This window comes from Populus euphratica, unplaced genomic scaffold (genome assembly GCF_000495115.2).
Source record: "Populus euphratica unplaced genomic scaffold, PopEup_1.0 scaffold8.1, whole genome shotgun sequence".
NCBI classification, from domain to species: Eukaryota; Viridiplantae; Streptophyta; class Magnoliopsida; order Malpighiales; family Salicaceae; genus Populus; species Populus euphratica.
In genome coordinates, this window is record NW_011499855.1 from 2,480,925 (window position 1) to 2,499,516 (window position 18,592).

At 31.6% G+C, this 18,592-nt stretch overlaps 2 protein-coding genes across 3 annotated transcripts; both read left to right on the top strand.

Annotated features, from left to right (window-relative positions):
• The first annotated feature begins 2,667 nt into the window (after positions 1-2,667).
• Positions 2,668-5,780, top strand: LOC105123075 (uncharacterized proline-rich protein-like). Of its 2 annotated transcripts, none has more exons than XM_011022542.1 (3): positions 2,668-2,813; positions 2,954-3,134; positions 5,561-5,780. In XM_011022542.1, exons 1-3 carry the CDS (start codon positions 2,771-2,773, stop codon positions 5,619-5,621), a joined length of 285 nt encoding a protein of 94 aa, XP_011020844.1. In that variant the 5' UTR covers positions 2,668-2,770; the 3' UTR covers positions 5,622-5,780. The 2 variants fall into 2 exon arrangements, with proteins under 2 accessions (XP_011020844.1, XP_011020845.1); XM_011022543.1 differs by lacking the exon at positions 5,561-5,780 and adding an exon at positions 3,222-3,511 and having other exon boundaries at positions 2,672-2,813.
• Positions 5,781-8,137: 2,357 nt separating this feature from the next.
• Positions 8,138-10,521, top strand: LOC105123074 (Uncharacterized conserved protein UCP015417, vWA). Its single transcript, XM_011022541.1, has one exon. It carries the CDS (start codon positions 8,386-8,388, stop codon positions 10,342-10,344), a length of 1,959 nt encoding a protein of 652 aa, XP_011020843.1. The 5' UTR covers positions 8,138-8,385; the 3' UTR covers positions 10,345-10,521.
• The last annotated feature ends 8,071 nt before the right edge of the window (positions 10,522-18,592 follow it).

Consider the following 18,592-nt stretch of genomic DNA (forward strand, 5'->3'; position numbering starts at 1 on the left):
TTTTTTGAAAAAAAATTATTTTAAATTATTATTTGTTATCATTTTGATATTAAAAATAAATCTTAAAAAAAATATTTTAATATATTTTTAAAGAAAAACAACTTTAAAAACAATACTTACAGTTATTCCAGACCTTTTAATAGCTCATCTGTTCTGGTTGGATAGCCAAACATGTCATCAACAACTTTAAGCCAAAGGTGTTATCAATGAGGGGACCTGATGAGAGGATCCCAATCTCACCATCCGTGGCATCCTCTTTTCAACACGTGTGTGAAAGCTGGCCTGGGAGACTTGATTTCAACATTGAGAATTTAACTTCGTGAAAATTACAGATTTTATTTTATTTTTTATTTTTATAATTAAAATGACATGATAGTAATTTGCCAAAAAACGTACAGCGAATCATCTTTGCGATTCTCGAAATGGACCGATCAAATAATTGATGATGAGGCTGGACTGTGCAGCCCAAATGCAAAGCCCATGTACCAGAAGAACAACCAGGCTCTCTCTTTTAGGTTATCAAATAAAACGATATTATTTTAGTTATAAGAAAATCAATGTAAAACCTAATCTTAATTAAATTATAAATCGATGAATGATCAAATTAACCCATTAAGCTAAGATTTATAAATATATTTTACAACACGAGATAAATAAAATAAAAATTAAGTTTTTGATGTTTGACACGTGGTAATGGATAAGAAACACGTGTTACAAATATGCATTAAAATTATTTTGATAAACAGAACCTATTTAAAAAAGACTCAATATCTTTATTTGTGTATAATCATATCCAGTCTGGATCATTTAAAATAAAAGACAGCATAGCATGTGAGTAATCTCTTAATTCAAAATTGAGGAAGCTAAGGTACGACTGTATGGTAGAGTTTAATTATTAGAGGATAGAGCCACTTATTTTATTAAATTATTATTATTATTGAAAATATTAGAATGGCTTGGGTTTTTTTTTTTGTTGTAGTAATGAATAGTGAAAACAAAATCTTTTTTTATTTTGACTTAAAAAAATTGAAGGTTTTTTTTTTAATTTTATTATTTAATATTAGATTTATTGGGTATAGATCTTTATAATTTGTTTTGATTTGTTTTATATGAAATTATTTTAATTTTATGATTTAAGCTGTGAGTTTTATTGGTTAACCATGTTGATTAATTATTTTTAATTAGTTTTTTTCTTAATTTTATCTTTTGATATTAGATTAGAAATTAAGGATTATAATTATTTTTTAATTTATTTTATACGAGACATCATGGTCTCGTGACTCAGGTCGCGAGTTTTGTAGGTTAGTCGCGTTGGATCGAGTTATTTTTTATCTTTTTTTTAATTAATTTTTTTTCAACTTCATCACCCAATATTGGGTTAATTAAGAATTATGTTTCATAATTATTTTTTAATTTTCTTTCTATGGAGTTTAGCATTGTCTCATGACTCGAGTTGTTAGTTTTACAAATTAGCTAGGGTAACTCAGGTTTTTTTTATTTTTTTAAACTAAATATTTTTTTCAAATTCATCTTTCAATATTGAGTTGATAAAAAATATAAATTTATAAAAAAAAATTATTTGTTTTCAATAGAGTTATTTTGGTCTCTTAGCCCAGTTTTTGTAAGTTAATCTGGGTTGACTCCCATCAGTTTTTTTTTTATTGTTTTTTTTAATTTAATCCTTCATCATTGAATTGATTGAGAATTGAGATTTCTAATTTTTTTTATTTTTTTTCAATAGAGTTATCACAGTCTTATGACCAAGATCACGGGTTATATCGGTTGACTCGCGATTTTTTATCTTTTTTTAGTTGAATTTTTTTCATTTTATTTTTTAATATTGAGTTTATTAGAAATTAGCTTTTATAATTTATTTTGGTTTGCATTACGTGAGATTATTTCAATTTCATGACACAAATTGCAAGTTTGGTTAGTTGATTCTAGTTGACTTAAGTGTTTTTTTATATTTTTTTTATTTCATCCCTTAATATTGGAGATTAATTTTTATAATTTATTTTGATTTATTTTTTATAAAATTATCCTAGACTTATGATCCAAGTTTGACAAGTTAATCTGGATTGACTTAGGTAATTTATTTAATTAGATTTTATTTTCAATTTCATTCTTCAACATTGAATTGATTGACAATTGAGTTTAATATTTTTTTTAAATTTATTTTTTATAGAGTTATCAAGGTTTCATGATCTAAGTAGTGAATATGATAGATTAAACCAAGTTGATACAAGTCAATTTAATATGTTGTTATTTTAATATAAAAAAATATTTTCTTAATTTTTTTATTTAAACTATATTTTTATTAATTTTTTAAATTATTTTTAAATATATCAAGTTAATCAAATCATGTTAAATTATTTTTTTGTTTTATTTTTTTACCAAAAACATATCAATATCACTTGGACATTTTTTTATATCAAAAAAAAATTACCTGAACCAAAACTTAGCGTAGAAAGGCAATGGCCTAGTGTATCCTAAGATGAGAAGTTGATATTTTGAAGCTTGAAAGTTAGTTATGGTTTGTCTGGTCCATTGACACAACGATTGAACTTTGAAGAGAGGTTAGGTAATTAAACCAATAATTAAAACCTTAATAAGAGATCACGTCTGTAATCTCACTGGGAAACTGCCTTCTGAGGTAACCACCACAGTTACGTTTTAAAAGACTAGTACGTGCTATTTATTTTGTTTCAAACAGCTTTTCCATCTCTGCACTCTCTTCTTCACTCTCTCTGCTGTCAAAACCTCTAGCAAAATGAGTGACCACCACCACCACCATCATTCACCACCGCCGCAAGGTAAGTCTCCAAGAGTTGACCATGTTCACCCTTTCTTTTTGGTTCAATTTTCCCTTTAGCAAAATTGATTTTTTTTTTCCAGCAAGAAGAAGACCGGGGTGCATATGCATTTTTTTGTGACAATGTTTTATGAAATTCAGGGATTCGACCTCCATATCCCCCGCCAGATTTTCAACCCCCGCCAGTGCCTGCACCACCTCCACCTGGTTATCAAAGCTATTTCTATGAAGGGCCCCCGCCTCCTCCTCCACCCTCTCACGCTTACCATGTTCGTCATGATCATGGGGGAAGTAGTGGTTGCTGTTCATTCCTAAGAGGATGGTACGTGTGATCTCTGACTCTATTAGTCTTTGGCTCCGCGTCTTTTAAACAATTATGATGATGCAAATTGTTTCTTCTTTTTCATAGATCTGGAGTGCATCTCATTTGGGTCTACGCTTCCGTTGAAATTAATTTTACCCATGTTATTGAGCCTTTAAAATTTGTTGTAGAAATAGGCGACCATGTCTCCATTGGTGTTACTTCTTAGAGGGTGGTTGTTTTGTTTTATTTCGTGTTGTTTTCTCCCTAACTCGACCAGTTTTTCTCCCCATTAAGCAGAAGAACTTACACCAACCTTTACCGGATCGAAATTTGGATGTCTGTAACAACTATCTCTTATGTATGTATATGAATGTGAAAAAGAAGAACTTCCCTTATAATTGGTATGGTTACAAATTATGGAGTCCCATCGATTTGTATTAACCATTTCAAAGTTAAAATTAAAAGGCAAAGGAAGCAATAGCAATTAGTGTTTCACTTCAACTCATGCCATGGGTGACGGTATAAAGGTGACATTTGGCTTATTTGGTATCCTTTGCTAGAACACAATTAGAGGAAGTGGTTATTTTGTCAAAATGGTTTTTTGAGAGGAGGAAATGTAGCATTTCATGCTTAAATCCTTTATCTGATGGTAATTCGAAGCCCTGTTGAGATGAGATTTTAACATACCATTCCCAGTAAAGAGCTCTTCAAGTTGAATTGTGTTGCTCACCAAGAATCATCCACTTGGTGAGACTCACACTTTTTTTCTGTTGAGATTCATCCTAGTGGTAAGGAAATTGATGTTGCTGTGGTCTAACTGCAGCTTGGTGATGATTTATATAGCTTCTAGCTGAGAACAGAGGAAACCTTTATGAGCCTATTATTGATAGAGTAGAAGTATTTGAGTGAGCTACGATACGACACCATGATTTTCCCCGCGCCAAGGTTTTTCACATAAAAAAAATATTATTTTCTTTGATTGCTTTCTTGGCTTGATTTTTTACGTTGGTTTGATTTTGCATGTTCGATTGGTTACTGAGATTCCATTTTATTGCACAAAGAGGAAAAGGTTTTGACTTTATCGTGAGGATTTGTGGGGGGTCGCTGGTGTGAGAGTGATTTGAAAGCTTTTCATAAGGTCTTAATGGCTTTCATGATTAGAAAGCTCAAGTTTGTGTGTTTAGAAAGGTCTCGTACACGATCAAAAAAACAACCAAACTACGAGTCCCAAGTACCTTTCCCTCTTTATATGTATGGCCTTTAGCCTCCGACTTGTTAACTTGCAGAGTATTCTGCAGAAGCTGTACGGAATGTAGTTTTAATATACACAAGGGGAAAAAAAGTAGGTGGATTCGTATTCTAGATCATGTGGAGAACCATCATTTTGAACAGAAAATTCAAAATTACTCTCTCAAACTCTTCAAAAACATTTTGGGATAAGGGTGATTTATAATTTCTTACGGGAACAAGAAAAGGTCCATATCAGAAGGACTAACACAAAACTTGTTTGCCCCCAAGTAGGTCGGTCTGCCCCTGCAAATAGAGAACATGCTTGCCAGAGCTAAACCCTGGCTTGTTTAATTTGATTGTATACCACGTCCATATGAATAATTTTAAAAAAAAACTTGCACAAGCTTATTCAATTTAAACTCTTGAAGTAATTCATAGCAGAAGAAACTCCATAAATTATTCATGAACTAATATGGAATGCAGGACGCAGAGAGTGCGGGTTAAAGCACAATATTCAAAACTTCAGATGGAAAGGAGCCTCAGAAATCTGAACTCCCTTTGGATATAGACCCATTAGAAGAAAGTCATGATTAGAATAATGTCATGCTATCTTAGCAATCAAAATACCATTGTGTTAGCATTTGCATCTACTTGCACAGCTTATTTTTTACCAACCTTGATTCCCATAATAATCATGCGGCAGCAAATCTCCCCCATACTTTTCAATGACGTGCTGTGTCCCAATAAGAAGTCTGCACCTAATTTGTAAAACAACTCTGCTTCAGTCCCTAAAGCTTGCTCTTAGTTTTCTAAGCTTGCACACAAGAAAATCTTTGCTGGTAGACTTGATGCTCTGGCCTGATTGAGAAAAAAGGTCAGAAATTTTGGATTTGTCCTACACATCGGCACCAAATGATCCAGATTATTGGACTAAATCAAAGAAGCTGATGAAGAGACAAGATATCATGTCCTGAAAACAGGATTGATGTTAGATTAATCTTTGTAGAAGGCATTAAGCCAGCCTGTTACAATTGACCAGCATGTAAAGTAAATGTGCAATTGAACGTAAATCCTCCTAGTGCTTATGAGTTATTCGATCTGTTCACAAGCTAGAAAATGATTTAGATTCTTTCTCGATGATTAAATTATCTCTAGATGTATCTTAGTTCTTCTTTTCTTCCTTCACTTGTCTTCTAATCCCTCCATACTTGCAGTTTGGCTGCTCTTTGTTGTTGCTGCGTTTTGGAAGAGTGCTGCTGCTGCTGCTGCCTTTAGGCCTTTTTATGTGTCTGGTATTTTACTTTCACGAAATTTGGCTGTTCTGCTTTAGAATGTAGTTTATTATCTGAGGACTTTCCTTAACATTATCCATTTAATGGAGCATGAATCTTTAATTTGTTTAATGAAATGAGTTGAGACGCTTTTTTTATCTTCTAAACTAGAGAACCAGCATGCATATTACATTTATTTTGTTGTGTCTTTATTGACTATCATGTCGATCTTAGTTCGTGGGAGTTCACAACGTTTTTGACAGAGAAACAACTTTGGTGTTGGTGATTCTCCATTCAACTTCATTAAGCTTTCCGTATAGCCAGTTTCTGGTTTTACCGACCAAACCATAGATTTGTATAATCATAAACTTGCCACGACTTAACTAAAGAAATCCTCTGACTGTTAAAATGCAGTGATATGAGATTATTTTCAAAAAGAGTTCAAAAATCCAGATAACCATTTTATCTGTTCTTCCCCCAATCATGTCAAAACCTCATTAACTAGATATGATTAGCATATGGATCTTTCTTTAATTTTTTGCAAAATGTTGAGAAATATGGTTAGTATCATACAGAAAGCAATTCTTTCGCTGTTTTTTGAAACATGTAGCTAAATCTGATCGTTGATAAATCATATTGTTACAAGCTGTTAACTCCCAAGGTAGCTAGACTGACAGATCTTCAACAAGGCAGGCAAATCTACAAAAGAGATGCTCCATTGATCTTGACAAATACACTAACTTATTTTAGTTGAGGTTTTCAATTGTCACAACTAACAATGACGTGGAAATATTAATAAAGTAATCAAGGATTCGATCATTATTGATCCAAGCAATCAGGAACAAGTCTTTTGCTTGAATCAGGCGTTGTTTATTTATGCTTTGTGCAAGAGTTGCAGGGCGCGTAATGTTTATTAATACATGTATCGGAGCGAAACATAAATAAATGTTTACATACCTCCAAAAGTCCACCCCATTACCCAAATAGATTTTCTTTAAGCTGGCCGGTGCACGATGTCTTCACTGTTAAAATTAGAATAAATAAATAAATTGGGATTAATAATTATAGTTCCAAAAACTAGGATTAGGTTGCCCATAAAAATAAAAATTAAAAAAAAAAACCCGAAAAGGAAAGAAAGGGAGATGGGAGAGGAAAGAAAGTTTCAACTTTTTGAGTGCTGGTTCATGCATCGTGTTAAGCATTATTATTAAATTTAGTTTCATTGGTCAACTTTAAAACTTTTATATTTCACTTATAAAAATTATTTAAATTAAATTATATAAAAATTATTTTAATATGATTCAATCAACTTAATTGATCAAAAAACAATTTGGATTATAAATAAAAAACCATGATTTGAATTTTAAAAAAAAATCAAAATAATATTTTTAAAATATTAAGATGATGACATGCTAGATTAATCTAGACTTTGTGACACAACATATTAAACCCGTAACTTGAATTATGAAATCCAATGGATTTAAAAACTTTATTTTTTAAAATTATTTTTTATTTAATTATATAATAATAAAAATAAATACTTGTAAAATTAAGCACAAATTAAATGTTAGAACATTTATTGAGTTTGCAATATCCTCATAAAAAATAACCTGAGATAGATTAAAAAATAAATTCAAAATCAAACAAAAATTTAAAGATGAAAAACGAAAGCAAAACATAGGACACTTACTTCACTGTTTACGTGAATAGTATACCTATCCACTTTAAGTTTTTTAGTTTGTAGTATGATCTTATAGAGATGGCAATGTAGCAGCTTCATTATTATTTTATAATTCAACTTTACCTAATAATTGATTTAGGGTTTAAAATAGGTTAGGTTTTAATAAAATATAAAAAAAATTGATTTAATATAACTTAATAAAAAACTCGGCAATCTGGTCATCTTGGAAAAAGCCTAATCAAAATCAATTATTATTTTTTTTTAATATTTTATTTTTTAAAGTGATTTTATTTTTATTTTTTTATAAAATAAAAAACTAAATAACCCAAATCAAATTATCTGACCCATTACCTAAAACTTTACTCTGAGATGATCCTTCGATGAGGTTCAAAAACTGCGTGCAAGTTATATTTCCTACATCCATGCCTTATATTAATTTGGGAAGGAGAAGAAAACTTTTTTATCATGGCATTCGGGGATTTCTCATTAATTAAAGAATAATATTTTTTTAATATTTATAATTAATATTTCATAGTTAATATCCAATAAAAGAATAGTAATAAAAAATTGAGTTTTACAATAACTCTCATACATGATGAAATAAAAATTATATAAATATAAATACAACAACAAATTTATTTTGAATGATCAATTATTCTAAATATATCTAAAACGAAAGATCAATATATATATATATATATATGACAAGGTTACATTTCTTATAATTATTCTTTTCATAGTTATATATATACTTTTTCTTATAAAGAATAAGGATGACAAGGTTACTTTTCTTATAATTATTCTTTTCATCCTTAGTTATATATATATATATATATATATAAAACCTTCTTAAGGCGGTTATACGCGGAATCGTATGGCGGCAGCTGAGTGGTGGTGACTTTGATTAATCTTCTCATAGAATATTAGTAAAATTGGAAATTTAAAAACAACTAGAAACTTGGGGACCAAGCAGACGGGCAATGTAAATAGGCACAAACAAGGGCATATTTTCTTCATCAAATCACCTTCCAATCAACAGCAGTCCTCCGCAAACCTTTCTCAGAAAACCCTAAGCAATTCCACTACAATGGCACCACCATCTCTCCTTGGCCCTCCAGAGATCAAGAAGCCAATGCCAACACCACAACAAGAAGCCTCAACAACTGTACGTAATCCCTTTGTAGATCTCATGGTAGACAATTTCAATAAAACCACTGTTAATCAATTACCCCAAATGGGTTACACTGAAAATATGTCAGCTACCTTTCTCTCCTCGGGCAACCCCTGTCTTGATTTATTTTTCCATGTAGTACCAAATACCCCACCTGAATCCCTCAAGAGAAGACTCCACTCTGCCTGGAACCACAACCCCTTGACCACCCTCAAACTCATCTGTAACCTTAGAGGTGTACGTGGCACTGGAAAATCTGATAAAGAAGGGTTTTACACATCAGCAATCTGGCTACACAACAACCACCCCAAAACTCTAGCCTGCAATATTCCATCCATGGCGGATTTCGGTTACTTTAAGGATTTGCCTGAAATTCTTTACCGACTTTTAGAAGGGCCTGATGTGAGAAAGATCCAAAAACAAGAGTGGAGGCAGAGAAAAGGCAGAAAGACTGGAAGGAGAGCGGGATTTAAGATTGGGCAACCAAAGACTCCAGCGCCATTTCAACGCAACAAGAAAAGGCCTGAGAATGCTCAATCGTCAAGAAATGCTGGGCCTAGCATTCCCATACATATCAGAATCCAGAATGAAAAGAGAAGGGCTGAGATGGAGAAAGAGAATGCAAGTATTGCCAGGAAAGAGAGAAGGGCAGCCATGGCGAAGAAGGTTATTGAAAGATATAGTCATGACCCTGATTATCGGTTCTTATATGAGGGCGTATCGGATTTCTTTGCAGGTTGCCTTAAGACTGATATGCAACACTTGAATTCTAGTAATACAAGAAAGGTCAGTCTTGCTGCGAAATGGTGCCCCTCTATTGATTCTTCCTTTGATCGATCAACTCTGTTGTGTGAGAGTATTGCAAGGAAGGTATTTCCTAGAGAATCTTATCCTGAATATGAAGGAATCAAAGAGGCACATTATGCTTATCGTGTTCGTGATCGATTGAGGAAGGAGGTTTTGGTTCCGCTTCGTAAGGTTCTTGAGTTGCCCGAGGTCTATATCGGTGCTAATAGATGGGATTCCATCCCATACAATAGAGTTGCTTCCGTGGCCATGAAGTTTTACAAGAAAAAGTTTTTAAAACATGATGCAGAGCGTTTCAGACAGTATTTGGAAGATGTGAAAGCTGGAAAGACCAAGATTGCAGCAGGTGCATTGCTGCCTCATGAGATCATCGGGTCTTTGAACGATGACGATGGTGGAGAAGTATCAGAGCTGCAGTGGAAGAGAATCGTTGATGATTTATTGCAGAAAGGGAAGATGAAAAACTGTATAGCTGTCTGTGATGTGTCCGGTAGCATGTCTGGGACTCCAATGGAGGTTTCTGTGGCACTTGGTCTGTTGGTTTCAGAGCTATGTGAAGAGCCATGGAAGGGTAAGTTAATTACATTCAGTCAAAACCCCATGCTTCAAATGGTTGAAGGAGATAGTCTTCTACAGAAGACTGAGTTTGTGAGGAGCATGGAGTGGGGCATGAACACTAATTTCCAAAAGGTGTTTGATCTTATTTTGCAAGTTGCTGTTAATGGCAATTTGAGAGAGGATCAAATGATCAAGAGGGTGTTTGTGTTTAGTGACATGGAATTTGATCGAGCTTCCTGCAATCCTTGGGAAACAGACTATCAAGTCATTGCAAGGAAGTTTACTGAAAAGGGTTATGGTAATGTAATCCCTGAGATTGTATTTTGGAATTTGAGAGACTCCAGGGCTACACCAGTACCTGGTACACAGAAGGGAGTTGCACTTGTGAGTGGGTTTTCTAAAAATTTGATGAAATTGTTTTTGGATGGAGATGGTGAAATAAGCCCTGAAGCTGTTATGAAAGAGGCCATCGCTGGGGAAGAGTATCAGAAGTTAGTTGTGCTTGATTGATATGGTTGTCTGTATATAAAGAAAAAGAAAAACAAGAAAAGAAGCTTATTTCCAGTTCATAATTTTTCCTTTCCTGAGCTCTAGAACATGGCAGATACAATCAACCCGAACCACTAGTATAACTCAATGTAAATAACCCGAGTTCTTCATATAAATAACTTTTTTCTCTCTCTATTTTTTCCCTCTCGCAGCTTCACACTCACAGTCATATCTCTTATTCTCTGACACTTCTCTCTATTCTTCACTTTCACATAAATTATAGTTGTTCCTTTTGAAGTTTTATATAATAAAATAACCATGGATTTTACAATTTCAATCCTTTTTTTGTTTAGTAACCAATAAACTATGAGAAAACAAGTGAAAATTTCATGAATCCAAATTTTAACTTTTATTTCATTAGTCAAAGCACAAACCCAAAAGCACTTTATAATTTATTCCTGCTAGTCTGTCTTTTTATAGTTTTTTCTTGCTAGTGTATATTTGAATCATATTTCACCCTAATTGTTTGAAAAAACTCTTGACTTTGATTTTTTTTTTTTTTTTACGTTGTCTCTACCACATGCATTTTAGGGGTCTTATATAGTTTTAACAACAATAACCCGGCATTTTTCTTTTTTTTTGAATCATCAAAGAATAAGAGAATTAATATGCCTAACCTGCTAATATTTATAAAAATCTTAGTCCAACCCGATATATTCAACCCTTTTAGATCCAAAAAAATATAAATGTTTCGAACTTATATTTTATAAAATATCAGAAATTGAGTTGAATATAATTATAAGTCAAAACCTCACCTTCTATATACACACGAGCACAGGCTTCAGCACCAAAGATAAGTTGAAAAGAAAATATGAGAAAAGGAAAACAATTTTGGCCAGCAATAATTTTCGCGTAGATCCTGGTTTTAATATTATTATTATTAATATTTAGGAAGCTATATTGTTTTGGAAATTATTTAGGAAGTTATTAGTTTGGCTTGAATTTCAAGTTTACTTGGACATTAAATTTAATATTCTCTATATAATCACTTTTATTGTAATTTTTTACATGTCATGAAACACAATTTCAATACAAGTTTATCTCAAACTTTTCATCAATTTATCTTTCTTGCAATTACTCTAGGAGTTATTTATTTCTAGATTAGTGTAAAATTAAAGGTTTACTAACCATTTTGGAAATAATTGAATATAATTTGATCATGCAGCCTTTACGGTCAATTAATTTATTAAAATTGAATGCTTATTATTTAAACCATACCTTATAGTTTGTTAATTATATTATTTTATGTTTGATATAAACAGTGCTTGGTTAACCCATGTTTGTGTGATATGATCCATTAGTTATTTTAAAACCTTACTATCTTAGTAACCTATTTGATCCATTGGTCAGAGAAACATTTTGATCTAATTTATTACTTCTTACTTGAATTAAATATATGTGAGACTTGCATCTGTTTGGTCGCAAGGCAACAACACCTCCTCGCCTAAGTATTACTTTCAGATGTCCAAAAGAAAAAAGAGCTCGATCGGTAACATATAAACTACTAAAACAATTAAATATCTGTTCATTAATTTTCCTGGCCAAGTTAATTAATTGGCAAGATGAATTATAAATTAAATAAGCATATGGTCACAAGAACCTTTAGCTGAACAATTAGCCCTCACCACGGGCTTGCGTGATCAAGGTCATCCCTGTCAGTGGCCTTGTTCAATGTCATTACACATCGAATGACTAGTAAGTTTCCTTCAAATTCACAAGGACTCCATGTCACATGACTAGTGTTATGCAATCAAGATTTTGCAGTGAGGCTTTCTGCAAGGCTCTCCTTTTAAGGTTTTCTTTTGGTTACAAATGATAGGCTCCAATCTACCTCACAAGGAGGAGATCATGGATACCAAGTGACCAACAAGTCCACTGGGAGTATCATTTTTCATCATGCCTGTACTGAGCCTATTTCTGAGTTTGTCTTGCTTGCTAATACTTATATCAGGGACTCCTTTTGGTTCACTTTTATTTTGTAAATGAGTTTTGCTACTCCTGCCTATATTCTTGTAAATAGCTTTGTAGCAAGCTAGAACATGATATTTCATTCATTAATAAACAAAGGTCTCGCATACAAGTCTAAAAACACTTCCAAGGGAGGAAAAAAACTTTTTAAGAAAATAAGTTTCAGCTTTTGAGTTCGTTGCACTCTAACCCCGAGAATGCCCATTCACTAGGAATTATTGACTTGGAAAGGGTTGAGATGGAGAAGATGAATGCAAGTATAGCAACGAAAGAGAGATAGGCAGCTATGGCAAAGAAGGTTATTGAAAGATACTAGCAGAAATTGATTGTGAAAAAGTTTACTGAGAAGGGCTATGGCAATGTGATTCCAGAGATTGAGTTCTGGAATTTAAGAGATTCAAAGCTACCCTAGTACTGGGGACACAAAAGGGTGTTGCGCTTGTGAGTGGGTTTTCTAAGAACTTGATGAAGTAGTTTTTGGATGGTGATGGAGATATAAGCCCTGTGGCTGTGATGGAAGAGGCCAAGAGCATCAGAAGTTGGTTGTGCTAGACTGATTACATCTTTGTATATAATAGCTCTCTGTTAGGTTCTTTTGTAAGTTATTTATTTTGTTTATCCTTGAGAAAATATAAAAGAAAGAGCTTGTTTTCCTTATGAAATGGCGAATGCATTTCTCTCTATTTCAACAGTGGTTTTTGAGCATTCTTTGAAACAGGCTTCACTGTTATAGACTAATCTTATGAGTTTAATAGCCATTGCCTTGGACTTCACAATTCAGTGAGGAAATTACAATCAGAGTTTTGTTGTGAGTTCTGATATGAGGAGTTTAAGCCCATCAATTTCCAAATCCAGTAATCTTTCATATTTACTAAGACAGTGAACACAAAACAAATGGATTAACTTGAAAAGAAAAATTACTGGAAGAAGAGTTGGATAGGAAACTTTTAAATCAATCCTCACCTCTGGATGACAACAAAGGCTACAATGCTTGGGCCTGCCTGTAAACAAAATAACCGGAATGGACCACAAATAAACAGCAAATCGTTTATTTACTCACAGGTGACCTGACATTTTCCTTCAGAGCAAATTTGTGGTGTCTTTGGGCTGAATCCTACAAGGAAAGGATTCATAGAAGACGTTCTTGCTGTTAACTATCCCCTGCAGCTGCATTGTTGCATCAGGAGATCCCAGCTGCAATTAAGAACGTACAGCTATGACGTTACTCTTAAGAATCCTCTGTCCGTATAACCAAACCAAACAATAGCAGCATGCTAGCCTCTAGAGATGCATTAAGAAATCCTATTTAGTGTACGTCGGACTGGAACACTCGTGCAGATAACACAAGTCTTTCATCATAGAGCACACCCATCCTAGAAAGATAGAACAGTAGCACACAAAGCCATATCTGTTATATTCTATTTTCTGCTCAAAGCTATCAAATTTCTGCCTAGACAACTAATATTAGGATAGCCATTTTCTTTTTCTTGAGCTGTTAGTTCCATTTAGCATTATTTAATAATGCTCAATCTAGACATTAATAAGTGCCGTTAAACCAAACACTTATTGAAGGTAGAGAATAACAGTGGCTAAATCAGAATTAAACCAAGGAATCTTCAATAAATTCAAATCTTCCATACTCCAAGGTTCTAACCCACCCATCTCACCGTTATGTAAATGAAGATCAAGGGACAATCAGAAAGAGCATTCAAATGAAAACACCATCCTTAACCTACAATGATTGTGGCGATAATTATCCAAAAGACACCACTAATGGAAGGAGGAGTGATTTAAATTCTTATGCCAGATACCAAATCTAACGCCTCCTTTATTCTAAAATCCACACTTGTATAATGGATTGGACTGTACAGCTTCCTTCCCGCTACCCTTTTGATCCCAACACCAATTATCAAGGTAATTAAATAAATCCTATCAGTTTCCACATTGACACTCCAAGTGAATCAACAACTTGAGAGAACATTAAAAAAAAAAAGATGTTTATGAGGTGGAATTGTATATAATTACCTGCAATTGGCAGAAGGGAAGGCAGGGACTTTGAGTGATCAGGTTCCAGATCAAAACTGACAAAGCTAAGCGTTCCCCTGAAGAAGAAATCAAAGTTTTAGGCTTAGTGAAGCTGGAGATCAGTCTCTCGGGGACACTAGAGACTGGAGCACTGCAAAATGCCGAAAGCTCTGTACCTTGTACGGCGCTAACTGTTAACCAGACCAAAGAGCAGATTTTAAACGAAATTGAAAATCTGTTTTTAGTTGATGGAAAATGGATCGGGTTCGAATGTTTGATTCACCTTTTACCCCGTCTGCATTTAGTGGGCTATAATTTACACAGCAATATGCGTGTGCAAGCCCAAGGAATTATATCCTGACGATTTTGTACATTTGCTGCGTTGCTTGTACAAGCTTCCGTTTATTTATAAAAATATATCATGCATTTATTTCATTAATTAGTCTTCACTGGATCAGTGTTTTTTCTTATAGATAAAAAAAAAATTATTCGTGCAATGCAACCAAGTTTTGAAGAAGTAAAAATTTTCATGCATCGACCTGAATTAGACCAATAAACTGGTATAATTTTATTAGGCGATGAAAATGTAGGTAATGACTGCAAATAAACTAAAGAATTCATGGGTGATCATTGGTTCGATGCTTTGGGCGAAACAAAAACAAAATCAGGAGAACCTCAAAAAAATCAATAAAAATGGAAAAAGCAACAAGCTCGAACATTATATTCTAGATAATTTGGTATAAAAAACAAAATTAAAAAGAAAAAAAATTATTTAAGTTAATCTAAACTATCATGTCAAATCTACAACTCGAGTATAGTAAAATAAAGATAAATTAATAAAAAAATAAAAAAAATATATTTATAAAGCTCAATTTCAAATAAACTCAATATAAAAAATAAGTTTATAAAAAAAATAATTAACAAAAAAAAAAAGCAAACCTACCAAACTTCATGGCTCAGATCATGTGAATAAGATAGCTCAGTAGAAGGCAAATTAGAAATAATTAAGAAGCTCAATTTCTAAAGCAATTTAATATTAAAAGATGTAATTAAATATATATATTCTAGAAAAAAAAAACTTGAGTTAGCTCGTCAAATAAATGATCCAGGTGATGAGATTGAGATAACTGAATATAAAAGAAATCAAATAAAATGAAACTCAATTTTTTTTCAAAAAAAAAACACATGGAATGATGAAATAAAAACAAGAATTAGTGTAAAAAATAAACCATAAAAAACCTCGATGATAATTCGAATTAAGTTTTCAAATTCATGAACTGGGTCATAAAACCAAGATCACCTTATAGAGATAAGAAAACGGAGTTGAATTTCCAACCGACCCTGTTCCAGAGGATAAGAATAAAAAAAAAATTTACAAAAGGATCTAAAACAAAAATTAGCTGTCAAGATAATAAAAATATATTTAACTGAAAATGAAAACTTATATATTTTTTATTAAATGATAAAATTAAAAAAAATAAATCCACAAGATGATCCAAAACGAAAAAAAAAAGCATTTAAAAAACAAGGATTGAATTTTAAAAAGATAAAATAAGAGAAAAACTTTCATTTTATTAATCGATTCATGAAATTAAAAAAACTGAAATTTTATAAAAAGAATCTAAAATAAAAATTTAATGATAAAAAAATAATAATCAAATCTAAAAGGATAGTAAAATGAGAAAATAACTCAAAATTTTAGACAAGACAACACGAATTTCAAGGATATAAGAGGAAGAAAAGGGAGAAAGAGAGAAAACATCGCCGACAATAAACCTTAGTGAACCAATTTACCCGCATCTTTATATAAAAAAAAGGGCAACACGTTACATTCATAGCCACCGTGAAAGACTATTTTTAGAGTCAAAAAAGGTTGCATATGAAACCAAAGTGTCGTGACATCCCTCATTTTCTAGCTCATGCAATGCATGTGCTATCCAATCTTACATTTCTTTTAAACTACAATCCCACATATTTATTTTAGCATCCAATTTGGTCCATAAAGTTCTAATTATTCTAAATCAATATATTTTAAACATATTTTAACAAATTGATGCTCAATTTATCACTAAACCTTTTCATCAGCATTGCATCACTCTTATATATAAAAAACCAAAATAAAACATTAAATCAACTAAAAAAACATAAAAGGATCAAATAAAAAATAAAAAATAAAATAGCAACAAAAAAAAATAACAAAAAATATTTACCTTAACTCTACAACCTAGTCTCTAACAGGATAAAACTAAAAGGGCTGGATATTTATCAAAATCTCAAATATAGTTCCTAAAGTTATAATTGCTATAAACTAATAAAATTAAATTTTATATCAAAACTGAATATTTACCAAGTAACAGAATATTTTCCTAACACCTCGAGGTCCCATTCATAAATAGAAAAAACAACATGACAATGCTAACCCCCATTATTGTAATTTCTAATGATTGATTTTTTATAAAAAAAAAATAAAGAGCCGAACATAAAATACTTAAGAATAAAAAAATATTATATAGTAATAAAATATTCAAGAATAAAAAAAATATAAATTAATAAAGTAATTCATGACGGCTTTCTTTGGGGTTTCAATAGCTTCAAGAGGAGATTACTGACATAATTCCAAAACATATTAGTTTTTGAAAAATCATAAATGTCGATATACTAAATGCTTAATTTAATGAACTTACCGTTTCTTTTTGCTTGAAGAGGACGAAGAAGAGTAATTTTCGATCTATGAAACGACGAAAAGCCGTGGAACATGTTTCTGAGAATTTGAGAATTCAAATTAACTATAAAATTATTTGAGAATTCTGATGCAGTCACGTTTTTTTTTTTGAAAAAAGAAGAAGAAGAAGAAAAACGCAGAAATTAACTAGAAAAACAAATTAAATTAAACCAAAGCAGAAATTCTAGCAAGTGAGCACATGGGGTTTTGGTGGGTACGCTGTCCGGGTCTACAACACAATCAATCGAAGGGAGAAAATTGATTTTGTCACAATTAAATCCTATCCATTTCATCTCTACGAGACTGCTGTCACATTCGTACGACATGTAGCCTCACTCACTCGATTGAGTATGAAATTAAACGCAATCAAAATAGCACGTTTTACTTTTAAATATTGTGTGATTTGATTCGAATATGTTTTAATCACGTTACTTGTACGTCGACATTGTTTGTTCACTCACATCTTATATCAATTGTTTTCTATTTGTCTCCACCCTCCGCTCTGGACCCATTCAAGACTCGGTAAAATCAAGGCCCAGTGCCCATTGGAGCAGCTAAGAATGCTGAGAAATATAGTAAATATCGCTTTTAAAATAATCCTTGAAAAATTTATTTTTAATATGAAGAAGTTAAAATAATTCAAAAATACAAAATAATAATAACAATAATCCCACCATAAACTGAATTAAAAATTTTAGGCCTACCTGATCGGGTCGGGTCAAAGGGTTTGAAACCATGTTTAATTTTTATAATTTCTCTTTGAGGGATTTTGAGTTCAAAGATGTGTTTAATAAACATCCCTTAAGTCTATTCTTATTAGTTTTATTATAGAGAAAAATGATTTTTTACCAGATAAAATTTTAACAAGTAAATAAATTTTTTTTTCTTGTATATGGCTAAAAATCATCAAGTTGTTTTAAACATTTTAAAAAAATATAAAATACTATGACATATTTTTTTTTTTGATATTGTTTGAATTTTATAACAAGTTTGTAAAATTTCAAAGCATTTTAACCTTTATTTCAAAAATATCATTTTTTAAAATTTGTTTCAAACCTATATGTAAGATATATTTATAATATTAAAATAATATTTTTTTTTTTTAGTATATGAGATTATAAAGTTATATGTAAGATATATTTTTAATATTAAATAAAAATATAATTTATTTTGTTTTTTATGTTGATAGTAGAACGGTTAATTTTTTAACCTAATAAGAATATATGTTTAAATTAAAAAATAATAATAATTTTTTTATTATTAACAATGATAAATTATTTATTTTTAGTGATTTGTTGCTTCCTCACTTTAAACTATTATTGGTTTTTTTTTTTTCAGTACCCTATCTCACCTTCCTCGCTTTAAAGTTCATAACTTGATATTTTTAATTATTTACATGGAAAGGAGAAAAACTAAATTTGAGAAAGGATATTTAGAAATCTAGAAATTTCAACTTATAAACTTTTCATCAACTCCTTTTTTTTTATAGTAAAT

Coding starts and splice junctions, on each gene's coding strand:
- LOC105123075 (XM_011022542.1), top strand. CDS start 2,771: ATGAGTGACCACCACCACCACCATCATTCACCACCGCCGCAAG. Junction 2,814..2,953: donor TCATTCACCACCGCCGCAAG/GTAAGTCTCCAA, acceptor TATGAAATTCAG/GGATTCGACCTCCATATCCC. Junction 3,135..5,560: donor TGTTCATTCCTAAGAGGATG/GTACGTGTGATC, acceptor CCATACTTGCAG/TTTGGCTGCTCTTTGTTGTT.
- LOC105123074 (XM_011022541.1), top strand. CDS start 8,386: ATGGCACCACCATCTCTCCTTGGCCCTCCAGAGATCAAGAAGCCAATG.